At 35.9% G+C, this 23458-nt stretch overlaps 1 protein-coding gene across 1 annotated transcript in view; it reads right to left on the bottom strand.

The window, feature by feature from the left end:
* Positions 1-7636: 7636 nt before the first annotated feature.
* Positions 7637-23458, bottom strand: part of Vps13B (vacuolar protein sorting 13B) — a 49237-nt gene continuing 33415 nt past the window's right edge. Inside the window, 4 exon segments of the mRNA XM_067760643.1 lie at positions 7637-8063; positions 17538-19331; positions 19392-19546; positions 22944-23431. Coding sequence (XP_067616744.1) covers positions 7842-8063; positions 17538-19331; positions 19392-19546; positions 22944-23431 — 2659 coding nt within the window. The 3' untranslated portion in view covers positions 7637-7841.

Below are 23458 nucleotides of genomic sequence, written 5' to 3'. Positions count from 1 at the left end.
GGAGCCACGCCCTTTTTGAAATTTTCTTTTATTTTTGTATTTTGTTGCAGCATATCATTACTGGAGTTGAATGGTGACATAATTTACTTATATGCTGTAAAGATATTAACTTTTCTTTTAAAATTTGAATTTAAAAAATTTTTTTTAAAAAGGGGGCGTGGTCGTTCTCCGGTTTCGCAAATTTTTATTAAGCAGACATATAGTAATAAGAGTAACGTTCCTGCCAAATTTAATCATGATATCTTCAACGACTGCCAAATTACCGCTTGCAAATCTTCTAAATTACCTTCTTTAAAAGGTGCCACGCCCATTGTCCAAAATTTTACTAGTTTTCTATTATGCGTCATAAGTTCAACTCACTTACCAAGTTTCATCGCTTAATCCGTATTTGGTAATGCATTATCGCACTTTTTCGATTTTTCGAAATTTTCGATATCGAAAAAGTGGGCGTGGTTATTGTCCGATATCGTTCATTTTAAATAGCGATCTGAGATGAGTGCCCAGGAACCTACATACCAAATTTCATCAAGATACCTCAAAATTTACTCAAGTTATCGTGTTAACGGACAGACGGACGGACGGACGGACATGGCTCAATCGATTTTTTTTTTGATACTGATGATTTTGATATATGGAAGTCTATATCCATCTCGATTCCTTTATACCTGTACAACCAACCGTTATCCAATCAAAGTTAATATACTCTGTGAGCTCTGCTCAACTGAGTATAAAAAAAAAAGAATGGAGTCAATAAATGCAACTTTAGAGATGTGGATGTTCGAAACATCGTCAAAGTTGACATCGATGTATCGGAAATTTTTCGATATTGAGTAATTTTGAAACATCGATGTTAAACATCGGATTTTCATCCGATACTATCGATGTTTCAAAAACATCGATGTATCGTTTGCATCCCTAGTACGGTAGTGTTTTGATTTTCTTTCCTTTGCATTCTAAGTGCCGTTAGGCAAACAACAAATAAGTGATACTTATTTTTTCGTTTGACATTCAAGTGCACGTGTAACTCACCAAGTGATTTTGATTAAAAGTTAACTATGGCCCCGGGGCTTTTACTTTCGGGGACAATAGGTACTCTCTTTTAGCTACCAGTCCCCATAAAAAGAAAAAACGCAAATCCGGTCCAGAACCACCAATTCAGCAAGAGTTTCCAAAGCTCCCATTGCCAACAGTAGTGACACCTAACCCTAAATTTGTAGTCGTCTCGGCAACAAACAAAGACAAGCCTTTATCACATCGATCATGTTTTGCAGTTGAAAATTCATTGCAGAAAAATTCATTTCTTCCAAGCAACTAGCAGGACTCTGCGAAATAGAGTGCAAATATCACGATAGCTTGAATTTTATTAAAGGTACGATTTATGCTCCCTTCCTGAACCACGTCTCAGACGAGGAAATAGTTAAAAACTTAGAGTCGCAAGGCGCAGTAGGAGTTTATAAATTCAAGAAATTCATTGGCAATAAACAAAAGGAAAGCGGGGTCATTTTACTGACTTTCGATCTCTATAAGTTACCCGAGTCGCTGAAAGTATCATGGCATAAACTTAGTGTCAGATAATACATCCCCAATCCAATGCGCTGCAAATCATGTCAAACACTAGGGCATACCAAGAAAAATTTCAAAAATTAACCCTTACGCGTAAATTGCAGCCTCCCCCTCATGGTAGCGATACCTGTATACGTACTAAATGCGCAAACTGCGCTGAGGAGCATCCATCAAATAGTAATAAATGCTCAATGTGTTCACCATTGTGAATGATGACTAAGTGTGATATCTTCTGCATAAACGTCAAAATTCCAAAGTGATTGGAATACCTGATTTGTATTTGACTATCGCTGTCTCATTCTGTCTCTCTTTCTATCACCCGCTGAAGATAGGCGCCGCCATATTGAACAGCCTGTAAAAACGCTGAAAAGTAGCCATATTGAACAGCCTGTCAGGCAGTTGACATATAAGATAACACACTTAAGCCCCAAATACACGACACGAACATTTCCGCGAACATTCCCGTTATATCATGTTTCTGCGACCTTTTCTGTCGTGTATGGTGGTGTTTGCCAGTTCGCGCAAATGTTCGCCAAAAATCAAAATATTTTAATTTTTGGCGAACATTTGCGCGAACTGTTCGTGCGTTTATGGCGAAATAGCTCATAATCGTAGTAATTTCTGAACGGAACAGACGTGCGCGGAAAAGTAAAATGGACAATAAAAAATTTCTGAGTGAATTTATTGAAATGTAACTATTTTCCCAATCGTTTGGGCGCAATTGCTGTCAAAAATTTTAAGTCTTTAAAAATTTTAAATTACGAACGTAATTTTTAAAATCATTTTGTGACGTGAATTCCAGTTCTTTAATAAGCTCACTTTGTCCAAGAACTACTCGTTTTTTAAACCATTCTTTGCACCAAATTCTTTTTTTGCGATCTTCTCTCTTTTTTTTACGCTTAATTGCCACAGCGAGCAATATTGCTGCAGCACAATTATTGTCCGTATCCATCGCTGTCTGAAAGAGAACTAATGTTCGGCCAAAAGTTCGTATGGTGTATGGCCAAAGCTGCGAACAAGATTGCGGAATGTTCGCGGAAATGTTCGTGTCGTGTATTTGGCGCTTTAGTCATTATTCACTCTTTAAATAGAATTCTCTATAGAGCTGGTAGTTTATCGACAGTTTGGTAAAAGTACTGGTGTCAATCATGATGGAATCACAAATCACGCATAGAAGATTGCGCATTCACGAGTTCAAAATTGCTTCGTTCTGCGCATCAACGTCACACTTGACTGCTTGAGCGAATGAAAGAAAGAGAGAAAAAACAAGAGCTAAAGGAAAATGACGTGAAAATTGCCCATAAAAAACAGCTGATCTTTTTTTTACTTGCGCAATGCGCAATCTTGTGTGTGTGATTTGTATGATGGAATAATATAATGTGGCGCATTGCGCATGTAAACATTAGTTCAGCTGCTTTTTATGGGCAATTTTACGTCATTTTCCTTTAGCTCTTGTTTTTTTCTCTCTTTCTTTCATTCGGTGAAGCAGTCAAGTGTGACGTAAATGCGCAGAAGGAAGCAATTTTGAACTCGTGAATGCACAATCTTCTGTTTGTGATTTGTGGGTGTCAATATCTTATTCAAGGATTTCAATAGGGGGACTCATGAAAGCATATAAACTTATAAGGTGTAAAATTATATCCATTTATACACACTGTTATAGGAACGCACCTAGTAATATTCTTGATAAACTTGATTTTTTATCAGCTGTATTACTGCCAAACAAAAATTTGTTTGATTGTTATACAAATTCAAAAATGCCAAGATTAAGTGAAAAATCAAAACTAAAACGTCTTTACTTGCTGATGTTGGAGAATTCTGATAAAAATGACTGCTGTAATGTCTGCAAGGTTGCATTCCTTTGAGTTTACCGCGTTTACACAATAGGGGGACTCATGATAGCATATAAACTTATAAGGTGTAAAATTATATCCATTTACACACGCGGTTATATGAACGCCCCTAGTAATACTCTTGATAAACTTGATTGTTTTTCAGCTGTATTATTTCCAAAAAAATTTTTTTGATTGTTATACAAATTAAAAAATACCAAGATTAAGTGAAAAATCAAAACTAAAACGCCTTTACTTGCTGATGTTGGAGATTTTTGATGAAAATGCCGTCTGTAACGTCTGCAAGGTTGCATTCCTTTGAGTTTACCGCGTTTACACAATGAAATGTGCGCGTAAGTTTATACAAATTAGGGGGACTCATGAAAGCATATAAACTTATAAGTTGTAAAATTATATCCATTTACACACGCTGTTATATGAACGCACCTATAAATACTCTTGATAAACTTGATTGTTTATCAGCTGTATTATTGTCAAACAAAAATATTTTGATTGTTATACAAATTAAAAAATTCCAAGATTAAATGAAAAATCAAAACCAAAACGTCTTTTCTAAGATATTCTTGTAAATGACTTGCTGATGTTGGAGATTTCTGGTGAAAATGCCTGCTGTAATGTCTGCAAGGTTGCATTCCTTTGAGTTTACCGCGTTTACACAATGAAATGTGCGCGTAAATTTATACAAATTGTGTAAATGATTTTTCATACAAAATTTGACAGTTCGTTTACGCACTAGATAAATTTATACGTTTATACACTTTATAAGGCATTTATACGGTTACATGAGTCCCCCTATTGTGTAAATGATTTTTCATACAAAATTTGACAGCTCGTGCGTAAACTAGATAAATTTATACGTTTACACACTTTATAAGGCATTTATACGGTTACATGAGTCCCTCTAATGAAATGTGCGCGTAAATTTATACAAATTGTGTAAATGATTTTACATACATAATTTGACAGCTCGTTTACGCACTAGATAAATTTATACGTTTACACACTTTATAAGGCGTTTATAAGGTTACATGAATCCCCCTAATATATTTTCTTGAGCTTTTGCTAGATTAAAACTATTTTAATAAGACAAAACCCGTGAGGTTGATAAATGGAACTTAAATTCCATTTGTAAACCACACATTCGACAAATTCTTGCAGTAAATTTTTTAACATACCCTTCAAAAAACGCGAGTACTCCATAAATAGTGTAAAGAATACTTCTTTAGGAGTATATGACTGTCCAAAACTAATCTGTATTCATACAAAAAATGTGCTCCAATTAACATTTCGATGTCCTAGGAGAGGAGTAGGTGATCCCACTCTCGCTTTGTTTGTGAGTATAGAGTACATACGTGAGAGTACTTTCCAAAGTACTTTCACTGTAGTACTCCATGGAGCACCCACAAAGGATCATATGCCAAAGTACTAAATAGGAATTGTGTCGGAAAGAATTATCGAAGTGAATTTAATTTAAAATGAAAGTAATTGAAGGGGGGCAATACAAATTTTATATTTTATACTACGAATATTAGGGGGACTCATGATAGCATATAAACTTATAAGGTGTAAAATTATATCCATTTACACACGCTGTTATATGAACGCACCTAGTAATACTCTTGATAAACTTGATTGTTTATCAGCTGTATTATTGCCGAACAACATTTTTTGATTGTTATACAAATTAAAAAATGCCAAGACTAAGTGAAAAATCAAAACTAAAACGCCTTTACTTGCTGATGTTGGAGATTTTTGATGAAAATGCCGTCTGTAATGTCTGCAAGGTTGCATTCCTTTGAGTTTACCGCGTTTACACAATGAAATGTGCGCGTAAATTTATACAAATTGTGTAAATGATTTTTCATACAAAATTTGACAGCTCGTGCGTAAACTAGATAAATTTATACGTTTACACACTTTATAAGGCATTTATACGGTTACATGAGTCCCCCTATTCTTATGTTATTTGGCATTTGCGTGAATAAAGAAACTAATATTTCTCTATACTATAGTCTGTATACATAAAACCAGTGCGCAGTTGCATTTTATAAGAGTTGCAATATTTTACTTTTGGCATCTCTGTTCGATCGTCATGTATCGTGATCACGGTCGTTAAAAAACGAACAATGATCGGCTGATGGAGGGCCGCAAACGCATTGCAAAGGAGTATTGTTAGCATTGTAAATTTTACCAAGTAGCGCAACTAACAGCTGATCGGTGAAAATTCGCACATTCACACGCACAGTTCTCGACTCAGTTTCAAAAAAAACTTTAGATTATTTAATTCAAATTTTAAAGTGAGATAATCCTTACAAATTTATGTATGCAGTATATATATGGCGTTTTTGTTGTTATTAAAACAATAGTTCTATTTATATATATTAGCCGTGTTTTTTAACACGCGTATATCCGTTTACGCTTAAACTTTATATTGACTGCTAAGAGACAAACTATAAATACACCTCTGAAATTGCTGCGCATAAATTTTGTCCTACTAAATTTCAATACGCATTATACTCAGATGTAACTGAAATATGTGTCTTTGTTTCACCCTGTACACTAATTCTATGTATTATATGTGTGTCCACAATTCATCGCAACTGATTCAGCTATATGTTATACCCTATGGCCATCAGAGCGTTGCGTCTCCGCTTTTCGGTACACCCTGTTGCTGTAGCTAGTTGTTTTACCACAGCCGCTAGATGGGTCTCCTAAGCATTATCTAAGCGAAGATAGGCGTTTTTTAACACGCGCAAACGAAACGTATACGCGCGTGTTAAAAAACACGGCTATTATATATGATAAAAGCTTTAATATAAATAAAATTATTGTTTTAATAACAAGAACAACGCCATATATATTCTGTATACATAAATTGGCAAGGATTATCTCACTTTAAAATTTGAATTAAATAATCTAAAGTCTTTTTTTGAAACTGAGTCGAGAACTGTGCGTGTGAATGTGCGAATTTTCACTGATCAGCTGTTAGTTGCGCTACTTGGTAAAATTTCAGGCATGCTTAACCAACGAACCGATATCATTTCGTTACGATAATCAACGTTAATAAACGAAACGAAGTCATTTCGTTTCGTTTATTAACATTAAGATCGTCAAATTAACGAAATGATTTCGTTTCGTTTTCTGCCATATCAAAACGAAATCAAATCGTTTATGTTGATTATTAATTTCAAACTATGCTGGCAAAGCTGATTGATGGCGGAGTCATTAAAGGTGAAAGCATTATCCAAGCTGATTGCAACTTTTCTCATGAATTTTGACAGTACGAACATTTCTCAGAGTATTTTTGACATTACCACCAACGAATTACACAAACAAATTACATAGAGTTTGTGTGTGTATGTGCGCTCGTTGTTGCCACCTTACGGCTTCACCATGGCTATAGCATTGCCAGCACAATTCAAACATAAAGTATCACGTTTCTGTTAACGTTTTTAACGCTAACGAAAGCTTTTCGTTTCGGTTAAAAACGAAAGACAATTTATCTTGATAATTTCTTTATCGATAATATTTCGAAGTGTTTCAACGGAAACGGTGGAAATTTTTTGATAAACGATTAGCTTAACGTTAAGGTGCATCCCTGTAAAATTTACAATGGTAAGAGTACCTCAACATGAAGAAAATGGAACACGTAATCCAACAATTTTTGCAGGGCATACCATAGCGGAACGATGCAAGGTGGCAGCATGGTGACATGCCTACAAACATAAATAAAAATCCCATGTACTTTGTTGTTGTAAATTCGACGGACCAATGTCAAAATCGTACTGCGCCGGAAGTTGATGTATCAAATCAAATAAAAAAAGTTTATAATCAGCTGTTCCATGCTGCCACCTTGTATCTTTCCGCCATGGGGCATACATATTTGTTGTGGATTTACTATAATTAGATCCATAGTGTACAAGTACACTATGATCGACGCACTTTTCACAAGCTGGAAAATAAGTGAAGCTGAATTTAGCAAACAGCGCTTCCCAGGGATTGCCCATTCACAACTATGAGAAGAGGCAACTGCCAGATCAAAGGTCGGCCACAATGCCGAAGGCGATTCCTACTACCAACAATACCAATAAGTAATGAAGTTGCCATAACTCATTAGTTCATTGACATTAATTGCACCACACATAGCAGAAACAACAACAACCGATGAATGCAGAAATGCCTCACCAAAACTCATGCCGAATACATTTTACAAACGCAACTTCAAATTTTGCTGTATATTTATTGAATAACTTAATATCAAGTGCCTAATCTTAATTACAAATATACACAAATTCATAAAAATTACCTAATGTCAAAAAAAAAAAAAAAAAAATAAGATAATGTAAAAGGTTTGAATGGAATATATGTAGATATAGGTATGTGTACTAACGAATCACTACTAACTTATGTTTCGACTTATTTAATTTAGAAATTTCGATTCATTAATCGTAAATACTTAATTATATGTTCACCCAGCGCTTCTTCGATATAGAATGACCAATTTGTCGGCTTCCGTCTGCTCGCTTGCAATTCCTGCTCATGACTTTGCAGCAGATCACTGAATGAGCCAGCTACTGTAATTGGAATATTTTTGAAAGAAGTTGAGGAATGTATGTAGGTTATGATGCGTTGATTTGTGTAGTTTTCCTGCAAAAACAAAAATTTTATTAATTTCCTATGTAATTAAAAATTATAAAACATTGAAATGAGGAATCGACGACTGAGTAGAAGACCACCTTGAACCCGATTAAAAAACGCCTAATCGAAGCAAATATTATTTGAACACCCTATCCTAGTAAAAATTATGCATTTTTTCTAGAAAATAAAAAGAAAAAATTATTTTCCTGGTAAAAGTCTAGTTGAGGGGTCGACTGCTAATACGCTACCAAAATGATCGAGAGAGGAGTCAAAAGACGCGTATTAATCTCGAGAACAATAATCCGAAGGCGGAAAAGAAAAATTGTATCTGTCCGGAGATATTTGCAGTTGAAGTTGGCAATTTCCATGTGGTCGTTGTTGTGTTCGTACCCACAAAAAAAATTGTGCATCACCGTGGCGGTAGCCACGGTTATACCACACACCCGGACTTGGCATGGTGTAGCCCAGGGTTATTTTTTATAAGCGCGGCCGAAGGCCGCCAACGCATAACGGTGTTCTGCGCAAAAATACTATGGATCCCACCCCCGGTTTCAGAGGTACCCGCGGGTCTGTTTTCGGTTTTTCGTTAATATCTTTTTAACGAGTAAAAATTTTTATTTTCCGCCGGATTTTTTAGGATTATTAATACTGATGTCAAGACGCGTCGTTTGACACCTCTCGATATTTTTGGTAGCGTATTAGCAGTCGACCCCTCAACTAGACTATTACCATTTTCCTTTATAAATTATATATATAATGTGTTTTCTGTTGTAGTATTTTTAAAACGTTTGTTTATTAATGTTAGAATGGAACACAAATTAATCCAGATTTTAATGACAAGTTTTTTGCAAACTTTTTTTTCAGAGAACTCATCAAAAATAATAAACTTAAATCATTTTTTCCGAGGAACCAATACAACAACAACAACAGGAACCAATATCAAAGAATACATAAAAAAAATAATAAATATACGGCGGTATAGTTAATTATAAAAACTATTTTATAAATCAGTATATTCATTTATTTTAAATGTTTATTCAACCAAAATTATTTGTTTGATATATTATTTTCTTTTTTTGATTAATATAAAAATTTTCATTTAAAAAAGGTAACTTAATTATTAAAAAAAAAAATGAAAAATATCACAAGTATGAAACAAGTAAAAATATTAACATGAATAAAATAAATAAATAAATAGCTCTGGAAAAGAAGTTAACAAGATAAAAACTACTTAAATGTGAAATAAAATTAAAATATTAAAATTTTATAATAAATTAAAATAATTTGTTTATAAACAAATATATATATAAATTTTATATTATTTAATCTTGATTAAACATTTTATTTATATAAAAATATATATTTATATTCGTACTTACATACAATGAATGATCTTTTTAATTATTTATAATTAAATTTTAGTTAAAAATTTTTATAGTTGATTGTTGATATTGCCATGAGAAGGTTGTTGCTGTTTAAGTATCTTCAATGATGTTGCAATGGCTTTATAAAGGATGTCTAATAAATAGTTAAAGGAAGTATTAAGTGTTTTTGAAGTATCTTCAATGATGCTTTGTATGAGACTATCCACATGAAAAATCAGCTTTTATTGAGGTGTAGATGAGACGTCGACGTTGCGTACAATTAATTAACAAAAATTACAATAAGTGCATGTAGTAACAGGAACAGTAAAAATACTTAATATTCGAATAAATAAGACGTTTATAGACACAAAGTATTTGAGAGTGACGTAGTGCTATTGCTATACTTCATCGTTGGTACCACTCTTATATGCAAATAATTTTAAAATTAGCCACATATAATCTTTTTATTTTTCCGGCAAAAAGCTGATTTTCTTCTATTTAATATATAAGTAAGGTATTTATATATGCATATTATTTATTTATCTATATAAATATATATGTTTTATATCTGTATCTTTGGACTCGATCGAAAATTGCACATTTACACATATAAAGATATACAGATTTTGACTTGTAAAATTTTTCATTGTCACATAATAATAAAGTAGGTCTGTAGATGTTCTACTTCATCCATTTAATCTTGAAAGTATGCATAGATTACACGCTGTTCACAATGGTGTTGCACTTACGTATATATGGAGTATTCCATCCCATTTCGACCAATTTTGAACCCGACCCCTTTAGAATTGGCTCAAAGTTTTTCTTCTTTTTCTAGCTTACGAAAGACGTTTTTCAGAATTTTTTCAAATTTTTTCATCCAAATCAAAAAAAGTCATGAATTTTTAAAAAAACGCCATTTTTGTTTTCAAAATGCTATAACTTTTTCAAAAATTGACCGTTTGGGATCTTTTTTTTTTTTAAATTTGTTTTTAAATTTACTTTTCGGAAAAAATACAAAAAAATTTTTAAAGTTTTCTTTTTCAGTTTTTCAGTTTTTCGAGATTTTTCGAATTTCGCCATTTTTTTTTTTTCATAAAAAACTTCAATCAATTCTGCAATCATCCCCACTAATCCCGGAGTGGGCCGATTTTTTTATATATATTTTTTATTTAATTGAAAAAAAAAATTTTCAAAAATAAAAATTTTCAAAAATAAAAATTTTTTTATCAATTTTATTTATATAACAAAAAAATGTAAGAAAATGATTTTTAAGTCGGTCAAAAATTAATTCTATTTAAGATTTTTTGGTACGCTACAAATTAATTTGGAACAATTTTTTAGGATTTCGGTAGAGGCTATTATAGGTAAGTGGCAACAATGGGAAACCATATTTCTATGTAGGTGAAACATTTGTGCTTTCGGATTTAGCGGGGATACATAAAATTTGAAATTAACGTCAGAACACTTTGATAATTGTTCCCAAAGACGGCGCGCTTGTGCATAAAGGTTTAGGTCTTTGAAATTCGCATTAGAACACTTAGATAATTGTTCCCAAAGATGGCGCGCTTGTGCACGAAAATGAATTACGATATTTGTATGAATTGTTCGAATTTACAAAAAACTTTTTCTATTAATTATAAACAAATAGAGTAATATTTGTTAACAAAAATAGGCCTATGCACTGCGGCTGATCAATACGAATCGATTCATATAACTTTTATATGATTTTACGTATGCTAAGTGTGCAAAACAGCCTTGTCAATGATTGTATGGAAATTTTGTTAGCGTATTAATATATAGAAGTGGGTAATATACTGCCTATGCAATACGGCCGCTATGATGCCGGTTGCCGCTTTGATCTAAAACCTAAAATCAAAAACGTTTTTGGGACGTCTTTTTGTTTCGTAATTAGCATAAAAGGCAATATAAAAAATGTAATTTTATATTTAAGTAACTGTTTTTTTTTTGTTCAGTATAAGACGTACTTTATCTAAAATAAGGATTAAATCTGCAGATGCAAAAACATTTTGAGTCAAATTTGCCATTAATTGTTATAAATAAATTAGTTTCAACAAAACCTAACTCATTATTTCTGATTTCATGTTTTTTTGAAAACAACTAAAATAAAAAAGAATCTGTTAAATAAAGACTTATGTATTTACGTGTAAGTGAAATTTGCCACAAAAAATGGACCGGTCAAAAATTAATTCTATTTAAGCTTTTTTGGTACGCTACAAATTATTTTGGAACAATTTTTTAGGATTTTGGTAGAGGCTATTATAGGTAAGTGGCAACAATGCGAAACCATTTTTGTATGTAGGTGAAACATTTGTGCTTTCGAATTTAGCGGGGATACATAAAATTTGAAATTCACATTAGAACACTTAGATAATTGTTCCCAAAGACGGCGCGCTTGTGCACGAAAATAAACGATATTTGTATGAATTGTTCGAATTTACAAAAAACTTTTTCTATTAATTATAAACAAATAGAGTTATATTTGTTAACAAAAATAGGCCTATGCACTGTGGCTGATCAATACGAATCGATTCATACAACTTTTATATGATTATACATACGTATGATAAGTATGCGAAACAGCCTGTCAATTGATTGCATGGAAATTTTGTTAGCGTATTAATATATAGATAGTGGGTAATATACTGCCTATGCAATATGGCCGCTATGATGACTGTTGCCGCTTTGACCTAAAATCAAAAACGTTTTTGTTACGAAATTAGCATAAAAGGCAATTGACATCATCCGGTGGCAAAATCCTGAGCCAGATAAATAATTTTGCATGTAAATGCAACAACAACGATTTGAGTCAGATAAATCCAGATAAAAGTCTGGTTCAATTTGAGAGCCAGATAATTTGTTAATTACTTCTTTTTAGTTTGGCAACGCTGCCTTTAATAAGCCTAATTTTTCAAAAATAAATGTCGCTGCTTAACCTTTCGCCGTATGAGTTAAATGAAAAATGGCGGCGACACCTGCCTATCACATTTCACGTGTGCGAAAATTTCACGACATCTGCTTCTCAAGTCTCTCAATGATCCAGAGCATTCCCGTGAGAATTGAGCGTGAGCCGGAGCTGTAAAACTCACTGGAAGACGGCAAATATAAAAAATGTAATGTTATATTTTTGTAACTTTTTTTTTTGTGCAGTATAAGACGTACTTTATCTAAAATGAGGATTAAATCTGCAATGCAAAAACATTTTCGGGCAAATTTGCTATTGTTATAAATAAATTAGTTAGTTCCAACAAAAGTGAACTCATTCAGCCCAATTCTAAACCAAAATTCCGTGCGAGTTTTTTCCCTTCTCCCTTTCCTCGTATTCTAAATAAAAATTCCTTGTGAGTTTTTTCACTTCTCCCTTTCCTCCTATTCTGAACAATGTTCGAAAAAGCGGAAACCGGTTATGGGAGAAAAGTAGGTATTATGAATGTGAGGGAGAGGGAGATTTCTCTGCCATTTCATAGGAGTTTTTTCACTTGTTAAATTAAAGGGAATGCATCAAAATAGTTAAAGGAAATTGGTTCTTTTAAGAAAGAACACGTATTTGTATAAATTTGTGCTAAAATATGTATTTACATTCTACCACAATATTCTCACTGTTAATACAACAACAACTACAATCACAATATTCTTTATTTTAAGTCGAAAAGTATATCATAAGCAACGGTAGAGCTCTTAGTATACATATTTGATGCAGCTATCCAGAAACTGCGCAAGAATTTTTTAATAAGGCTTAAATAGATTTTGGCATATGACGAAGGACGAATTCAACTCCACTTGGCCGCCAGAAAATTGCTTTGCTGAATGAAAGCAGGAAACTCCGGCAGATTTGTGTTATGCGGCCGTCTTCTTATGTTCCGCTGTTGATGTTGCTGTGGCACCAATTCATTACTCATTTCAGTGAATACCACATGAAATGCAATAAATACTGTGCATTGTTTATATTTTATTTCTTAATTTCCAACAAATTTGCAACAATAATTAAACTTTTAACTTTTGAAACAAAATAAGAAATGTGCAACGAAATTTCAATTGACAAAACAGCTGACTTCGAAAATTCGAAATTCCTATTCCCCAATTATTCAGACTAATTCTAAATATTCTCGCGGAATTTTGTTCTCGCGGATTTTTTTATTCCCGCGGAAAAATTCCTCCAATTCTGTTCTCCTAGGGAGAACAATAATTGGGTAATAGGAATTTCGAATTTTCGAAGTCAGCTGTTTTGTCAATTGAAATTTCGTTGCACATTTCTTATTTTGTTTAAAAAATTGAAAAGTTTAATTATTGTTGCAAATTTGTTGGAAATTTAGAAATAAAATATAAACATTGCACAGTATTTATTGCATTTCATGTGGTATTCACTGAAATGAGTAATGAATTGGTGCCACAGCAACATCAACAGCGGAACATAAGAAGAAGACGGCCGCATAACACAAATCTGCCGGAGTTGCCTGCTTTCATTCAGCAAAGCAATTTTCTGGCGGCCAAGTTGAGTTGAATTCGTCCTTCATCATATGCCAAAATCTATTTAAGCCTTATTAAAAAATCCTTGCGCAATTTCTGGATGGCTGCATCAAATTTGTATACCAAGAGCTCTACCTTTGCTTATGATATACTTTTCAACTTAAAATAAAGAATATTGTGGTTGTAGTTGTTGTTGTATTAGAAGTGAGAATATTGTGGTAGAATATAAATACATCTTTTAGCACAAATTTGTACAAATAAGTGTTCTTTCTTAAAATAACCAATTTCCTTTAACTATTTTGATGCATTCCTTTTAATTTAACAAGTGAAAAAACTCCGTTGAAATGGCAGAGAAATCTCCCTCTCCCTCACATTCATAATCACACCAATTCTAAATATTCTCGCGGAATTTTGTTCTCGCGGATTTTTTTATTCCCGCGGAAAAATTCCTCCAATTCTTTTCTCCTAGGGAGAATAATTGGGGAATAGGAATTTCGAATTTTCGAAGTCAGCTGTTCTGTCAATTGAAATTTCGTTGCGCATTTCTTATTTTGTTTAAAAAATAGAAAAGTTTATTTATTGTTGCGAATTTGTTTGAAATTAAGCAATAAATTATAACCAAGGCATAGTATTGCATTTAATGTGGTATTCACTGAAATGAGTAACGAATTGGTGCCACAGCAACATCAACAGAGGAGCATAAGAAGGAGAAGACGGCAGATAACGTAAATCCGCCGGAGTTGCCTGCTTTCATTCAGCAAAACTATTTTCTGGTGGCCAAGTCGAGTTGAATTAGTCTTTCATCATATGCCAAAACCTAGTTAAGCTTTCTTAAAAATCCTTGCGCAATTTCTGGATGGCTGCATCAAATATACGAAGAGCTCTTCCGTTGCTTATGATATACTTTTCGACTTAAAATAAAGAATATTGTGGTTGTTGTATTAACAGTGAGAATATTGTGGTAGAATGTAAATACATATTTTAGCACAAATTTGTACAAATAAGTGTTCTTTCTTAAAAGAACCAATTTCCTTTAACTATTTTTATACATTCCCTTTAATTTAACTAGTGAAAAACTCCTATGAAATGGAAGAGAAATCTCCCTCTCCCTCACATTCATAATACCTACTTTTCTCCCATAACGCGTTTCCGCTTTTTCGAACATTGTTCAGAATACGAGGAAAGGGAGAAGTGAAAAAACTCACAAGGAATTTTTATTTAGAATACGAGGAATGGGAGAAGGGAAAAAACTCGCACGGAATTTTCGTTTAGAATTGGGCTGAATACCTACTTTTCTCCCATAACCGGTTTCCGCTTTTTCGAACATTGTTCAGAATAGGAGGAAAGGGAGAAGTGAAAAAACTCACAAGGAATTTTTATTTAGAATACGAGGAATGGGAGAAGGGAGAAAACTCGCACGGAATTTTCGTTTAGAATTGGGCTGATTGTTCTCCCTAGGAGAACAGAATTGGAGGAATTTTTCCGCGGGAATAAAAAAATCCGCGAGAATATTTAGAATTGGTCTGATTATTTGTGATTTCATGTTTTTTTGAAAACAACTAAAATAAAAAACAAAGAATCTGTTAAATAAAGACTAATGTATTTACGTGTAAGTGAAATTGCCACAAAAAATGGGCCGGTCAAAAATTAATTCTATTTAAGATTTTTTGGTACGCTACAAATTAATTATTTGGAAACATTAGGATTTTGGTAGAGGCTATTATAGGTAAGTGGCAACAATGGGAAACCATATTTGTATGTAGGTGAAACATTTGTGCTTTCGAATTTAAATTTGAAATTCACATGAGAACACTTAGATAATTGTTCCCAAAGACGGCGCACTTGTGCATAAAGGTTTAGGTCTTTGAAATTCGCATTAGAACACTTAGATAATTGTTCTCAAAGATGGCGCGCTTGTGCACGAAAATGAATTACGATATTTGTATGAATTGTTCGAATTTACAAAAACATTTTTCTATTAATTATAAACAAATAGAGTAATATTTGTTAACAAAAATAGGCCTATGCACTGCGGCTGATCAATACGAATCGATTCATATAACTTTTATATGATTTTACGTATGCTAAGTATGCGAAACACAATTGATTGTATGGAAAGTTTGTTAGCGTATTAATATATAGAATCTTATGCACATACTAATTTACTATATACTTATCCAATAATATTATAACTTTATTTAGATACATACTTCTTACTACTATTTTAAGTCGAGTCGATGGCCATAGCTGCTAGTACTCTTTATATATTTAAGTTTTATATTTGTAAATATTAATTAATAAATAATAATAATAATAATAATATTTAAGAAAACTGAAAAAAAAAATAGGAAATGCTTGTACTGAATTTTCCTGACGAATAGGGATAGACTATTATTTTTAGCATTGAAATGAAATGAAATCAAACTTTTAAAAATTTATTTAAAAAAATAATTATCAAAAATATAAGCTATCCAAAAAACGAAATCGATTGGAAACGTGAGTCGTCATGGAGTTCCAAACGTATGAGACAGTAAAAAAAGATTTCCGCTTCAGCGTATAAATAATAATAAAAAAATAATACTCCAATGTAGAGTTTGCTCTGACATGTTGTTGTTGTAGCGATGACAGTCCCGAAATTTTTGGGGAGTGCTATCGACGTTGATGGCCCTTTGCCGGATACAGATCCGGTACGTTCCGATAACGGCATCACTGAAGCTATAATGCTTTGTTGAATCCGTCGGCCCTGAAATCAATCTTTCCCTTACCCCACTTTCCGAAAAAAAACCAGCATTTTGACCGATGTTGTATGTATATATACTGAATTTCAAATAAATCGCTCATTAAATAAATCTATGCGGAATAGGTAGAATGTGGGCGTGGCTCTTAACCAATTCTGCCCATTTCCTCAGCATTCACAAAAACCAATGTCACTTCATTTGATACTTACATTTTTTGTAGGTCTAATGGCATTAGAAGCATTGGTTTAATTGATTGATTAAGAAGGGAAAGATCCACGTCCAACATATGCGGCCAAAGGCTAGTGATAGGCCTGCAGGATTATAAATCTAACGAATCGAATCTCAAATCGGAGAAGACGTAATATTGAAAAATACAAAGCCATCTGAAGAAATCTTTGGCCGGATAGGAATGGCTATTTGTTTGGAGACAAACCGTTCTCAGACCGAAATATGACACTGATGACCGAAATATTACCCCGAAACCGGTTTGTCTCCAAACGAAATTTGATAAGGGATGACGGAAAATCGTTCCATTATACATCGTATATTGTACACAATTGTAATGAATTATAAAATTTTTTCCATTTTGCAAATTTTTCTTTTTTTTTACCAATTTCAATACCAATCTACTCGGGGTCCAGATAAGCCCGTGCACTGAATTTGGTAAAGATATCTCAATCTTGTCCAAGTTATAATGTTACTGGATTGACGGACATGGTTTAATCGAAATATTTTTCGACACTTATCATTTGTAAGTCTATATCTTTCTTATTTCATTACAATTTACCGCCATAAGCTTAAAGTGGGTACAAGTATCGCTGGGTATACATTAGGGAAAGTTAAAAAAATAAAAAGGAATATTTTAAAAATTTTCGTTTTTTAAATTCCATGCTCACCTCATCGCCACCTTGCCTATCCTTCACCAAATGTATATAATAAAGCGTTTTATCTGCAGCATCACTGACCATTTCCACCTTATCAATTGGCACCACACACATCAAACTATAACTTTGCATTTCCATGAGAGCAAAAACATTGGAAGTTAGTAGGACATAACCGCGGCGGTATTGGCCTTGAGTGACTAAGGTCACCTCGTGATTAAATAAGATCTGATCAGACTTTAATGTACCAGGTAATAATTTCCAAATACGATACGCCGAGGGTTCAGTTACATTATTAATACAACCCGGATTAACGCAGGTAATGCGTAACTCTGGCATGGTATTGAAACCCACAGTATGCAGTACACCTTGCCCAGTAAGAGCCACCAACTCGGCAGCACCACTAAGTGGCTTTGCTACAGCACCCACCAGCCCCTTACCAACGCCAGTCATCACCTCAACGGGTGTTCGCGCCTCTAATGTGTGACGTGCCAAACCACCAACTGCACCCAAAAGACTTATACCCAAGCCAGTGACACCTTGTGCTAAGCCTTCTGTAAATCCATGTGGCCGACAACGACGTAATGCTTCTGTGCGTTCAATATGCTCCTGATCCAAGGTAAGCCGATCTAAATTACGTGCGACCGATGAAGCCAATTTGGATACTGAATTCACTGTGCCAGCTGTGATGTTGCGTAGCAGCGAGGCAGAACCTTGTGTCATGCCAACAATAAAACCCCATGGACCACGAAAGAGCCCTTCAACAGGCATTGCGACGAAATCTCGCAAACCTGTGGTAAATGAACGCGCCAAACCACTGGGACTGCCAAGTATTTCTAGCGAACCCACAACCCAGCCCGCACCAAAAATAGCACCCGATAGATAATGCATACTGAGCGATTGACCAAAACGTAGCGGTACTGTTAGTATTTGCTGACGATTATAGGTGGAAAAAGAGAGTGGCGAGTGATCGAGTGCTATATACAGTCTTATAGAAGTGTGTACGGAGAGTAGCATGTTGAGAGGCTCAATTTGAAATTGTCGAATCTGCAGAGGATCTGCAATGCATGTTGCTTGGCCGACAACGATGCGCGGCAGTAGAAATTCACCACTGCATAGGGTAATACGTGAGGTCGGTTCTTCTGCGCGATAAGCGCAATTTGAGGGTGTACAATCCACCACGGCGTCTAGCAAACAATTAAGATATGAATCCTCTATGTAGATACGCATTGGGCTGAATTTACACACAATGGAATGTAGCTTAAACTCATCTTCAAAGAAGCCAATACTAAAATGTGCCATTACTGGGCGATTACGTAGATTTTTATAAGTGCGATCCAAATAGTGTACTGGCGGCATAATCGGCTTTCGTTCATAGAGTTGTTGTGCGCACAAGACTACTGGAAAATCATATTGACCACCAAATACATAATGTTGATTATCCAATTGCATATTGGTCAGTAGAAGATGCAATTCCCTATCGTCATCTTCGTCGTTGTCGTCGAAAGCGATGAGCGTATCATCGGCATATAGGCCAACTACTTCAGATTTAACACAATCATTTGTTTTACCATCTGTGTGCAAAGTTAAAACTAATTCCTTAATGAAGCAACGCACTTTTAGTTGTGTTTTTGTATTGCTAGCACAGGAAAAGTGTCTACATTTGGCAGGCGTATTGCGCATTATGACGGGGTCGTGTATCACAGTGCTAGGTGAGATTGATAAAAGTGATGAGCTCGATGTTCCAGCGACACCTTCAGTTTGCGGCGCCAGCAGGCGTGAGCGTAAATCTTTGACCGAAAACTCTAGCTGAAGAAAAGTAGGGAAATTTGTTATAAAAAGGTACTGCTTATATATATTTTTACATACCTGCGCGATGTAATATATAAAAATGCGTATAACACGATGCTTGTCACAGACGATGACTTTAACATCACCATGATTGGGTATATACAAGAATTTTTCCCATGTTCGATCGGTGCGTATGGGTTTCGACCATTTCAATGTTTTCTTCGTTGGGTTTTCTATAAGAAAGCAAGCAGAACATACAATTATTCAAAGAAGCTAAAGAATGCCGGCACCTGTGAACCCAGCCGTATGAAGCGAAAAAACACAAGCAGGTCCTTGGTGAACTCCACAAACAGGCGTCGGACCTTTATGTCGGGAATTGCCCGGTGAATCCAGTATTCAAAGAAAAGTATCCAAAACTCGCGGAAGAGGAACGCATACTCCCCAGGGAAACGCGTGTCACTCTTGCTCAACTTCGTTCTGGATACTGTATCAGGTTAAACTCTTACCTATCCAGAATCAACGCCGACATACAAAATGTATGCCCCGCTTGCAATGTGTCCCCACATGACACCAACCATCTCTTTAATTGTAATGTGGAACCAACGCCTCTAACACCCCTTTCCTTATGGTCCCCCTGTTGAAACAGCAAGTTTCCTTGGACTCCCGTTAGAGGATATTGATGACAATTTGTGATCGGTCGCGACTGTTAGGTGGGGCGAAGCACTGCTACTACAACAACAACAACAACAACAACTGCCAGGTTAGGGGGTTAGAATATACCCACGGTAGGTATGCCTGTCGTAATAAGCGACTAAAATACCAGATTCAAGGGGTTGTGTAGCGCAACCTTTTCAGGTTGCCAGCGCAATATATAGCTTCTCCAAACCCAATTGTCAACCTCACCGATCCGTGGCGAATTTCATTAACAGCCGAGGCTCTGGCGACCTTGAACTCCTCATGGATCTAGGAGGTGGGTGGGCGATATGGCCTACAAGGTCGCATATGGTCATAACAAATCGTTCCCGAGATGGTTGGGCTTGGTACCGGAACGTACCGGATCTGCAACCGGCAAAGGACCATCAACTCGATAACACGGAGAGTGTCCCTATCGCCACAAAAACAACAACAACAACTGCATATAACACACAGCGGGTCAGGGGGCTTGGAATATACCCGCGGCAGGTATGCCTGCGGTAAGAGGCGACTAAAATACCAGATTTGTTCATGGGGTTGTGAAGCGCAACCCTTTCTCTAACCGAATTTTCAACCTCACATGTGGCGAATCCTGTTTCTTTAACAGCCGAGGTTCTGACACCCCCAAGTTCCGCATGGATATAGGGATATAGACTGCTAGATATAGTGGATTAAGAAGGTGAGTCTTCTTAAAATACCGGTAACTTGTAAGCTTGCAAAAGTTGCAGAAAGCGTGGTCTTGGTTACAAATGTGGGAAAGGAGAAGGTTCTGCCTCATACTGTGCTGATTCAGAAGCAGAATATCCTAGGCCGAATATTGTAGCCACAGCAGACATTTTGGAGCAAGCGTGTTTAGGCTACACATGCGCCTATGTGTATATTGATAGCCAGAGATTCACCAGAATTGCCCTGAAATGCAAACAAGCATTAGAGAGAACATGCTCAGGAAGGATTATACATCTATACTGAATTCCCGGTAGTAAAGGGATAGGAAGAAACGAAAGCAATGTATTCGTGTCCTGCACTTGCAAGGGGTTGGCTTTGGCGATTAGTGGCGCCAAAACTCGAAACCGCATTAAGCTGGGCCCTAGAAAACTTGGAAAAGGTCAAAGACATTCCCTTTTACCCAAAATTATTCGAAGCAGGTATCCAAAGTTTAGTGTAATGGTTCTATATTTATCACAGTGGGTGGGGAGAGGAGATGGGGAGGGGTGTGAGAGTGGGATTGGGAGCAGGAGGGAGAGAAGAAGTATAGAATACCATCTACATAATGAGGCGAGAATACTCCCCATTAAGAAGAGAAATGAAATGCTAACCAAACAGGGGCTTAAGGTGTCATCTCCGTAAGCATTATGAGGAAATCCGCCATCTGAGAACACAGCCGTATGAAGCTAAAAAAACACAAGGAGGTCCTCAGTGAAATCCACAAACAGGCGTCAGACCTCTATGCCAGGAATTGTCCGGTGAATCCTTTTCTCAAAGAACAATACCCAAAACTAGCAGAGGAGGAACGCACTTTCCCTAGGGGAAAGCGCGTCACTCTACTCCAATTTCGATCTGGGTACTATAACAGGTTAAACTCTTACCTATCCAGAATCAACCCCGACATACAAAACATATGTCCTGCTTGTAATGTGTGCCCACATGACACCAACCATCTCTTTAACTGTATTGTGGAACCAACACCTCTAACACCCCTCTCATTATGGTCCCCCCTGTTGAAACGCAAGTTTCCTCGGACTCCCGTTCGAGGACATTGATGACAATTTGTGATCGGCCGCACCTATTGGGCGAAGCACTGCTACAACAACAACAACAACAAGATGTGTAGGAAGAACAAGGGAAGGATAGAATTAGGAAGATTATGTTGTCGAGGATGGGAAAGAGAGTGATATGAGGGGAGGGCGGGGCCAATTTTAGCGAAAGAAAATGTTTGTCGGTATGCTTGTCATTGATAAAATCAAACATAGAATGCAGCAAAGTGATTGTTATCGAACTGCTGGTATTACGAAGGCTACCTTTTCTCTGTCTCGTTCACTTCACAACTCGAATTCTTTGCCTGGGCTCACAGATTCGCCGCCATCGAGGGCGGAAGACGTATGGTTGTTGTCTTAATAGAGCTTCGCCTCATGCAATATGTACTCACGAATACTCCCAGTTGGTCACGGGGCTAGCTTATGTAGACATGCCTGTTGCCTGAGGCGACTAAAATCCATAGACCCAAAGGTTCCCGAGGCAGTCGGGATTCATATTCGGTAAAGGACTGCAACATTCGCAATACTCTTCTAAACTTTCGGGGAGTGTGTTGCATCTAAAACAACAACAATACAAACAATTACCACTCACGAATTGGCATCAAAATTTTCCCAATCATCGCTAATAGTCTCGCCTTCTTTTTCGGCTTGCGACACCTTTCTCTCCCGTGTGCGTATTATCGTTAAAAGTGATGGAAACTTAATTCTAAAGAAAACATAGTGCCTACCACCAAAAGAGTGCTAAATGGGTTAAACTTAGCACACACATAATTTTGGACTCCAGATAGCACGTAATCACTGTACACCAAATTTGTCCATATAAATTACCCGAGATTGCAACAAGGGGTTGTGTAGCGCAATATATAGCTTCTCCAACCCAATTGTCAACCTCACCTTCGAGCGGCGAATCCCGTTTCACTAACAGACGAGGCTCTGGCGACCCCAAGCTCCTCATGGAACTTGCGGGTGGGGAGGGAGGGATGGCCTGAAGGTTTAATGTGACCATATAAATCGTTCCCGAGATGGTCGGGCCAGCGCCTTAATGGTGCTGTGTTACCGGAGCGTATCGGATCTGTATCCGACAAAGGACCATCACATCGATAACACTCCCCAAAGCCTTCGGGGAGTAACCTAATCGCTACAACAACAACAACAACAACAACATACATATAGTTACACTTACCTTTGTACAATGCAAAAGTAATATTGCTCGTTGTTGACTCAACATCCGGAAAACTTGTATACAATTCTGGTGGCGTGTAATAACATTTACTATATGCCGGTACATGCTGATACCATTCAAAGTGACGTCCACTATATTCAGGTGTAGTATTTGACACGTTACTATTTTCTGAAGCGCTAGTTTGTGCTATAATAAATGGCACATCTGTTTGATTGGTTACCAAAATTGCAGGACTACAATCTTCGAAAATATTCAAATAGTATATACGATCCTTTTCGATAAGCGTAGCAACTAGTGGCACTGATTCCTCGCCATTTTGTAAAGCAAAACTACGTCTGGTGAAGGGCATACTAAGAGCAATGGGTATTGACACATCAGAGCTTTCAAGCAATTGTACGCTGACAAAGCAGACATAAGCCGTATCCTTTAAGCGTTTGCATTTTTTGTTAGGTTTCAAATCATAAAACGAATCCAATGTACGGCCAATGCTATAAGGAAAATATGTAGATATTGAA

This window comes from Eurosta solidaginis, chromosome 1, assembly GCF_040869045.1.
Source record: "Eurosta solidaginis isolate ZX-2024a chromosome 1, ASM4086904v1, whole genome shotgun sequence".
Classification (NCBI taxonomy): Eukaryota; Metazoa; Arthropoda; class Insecta; order Diptera; family Tephritidae; genus Eurosta; species Eurosta solidaginis.
This window is presented reverse-complemented; position numbering and strand designations above follow the sequence as displayed.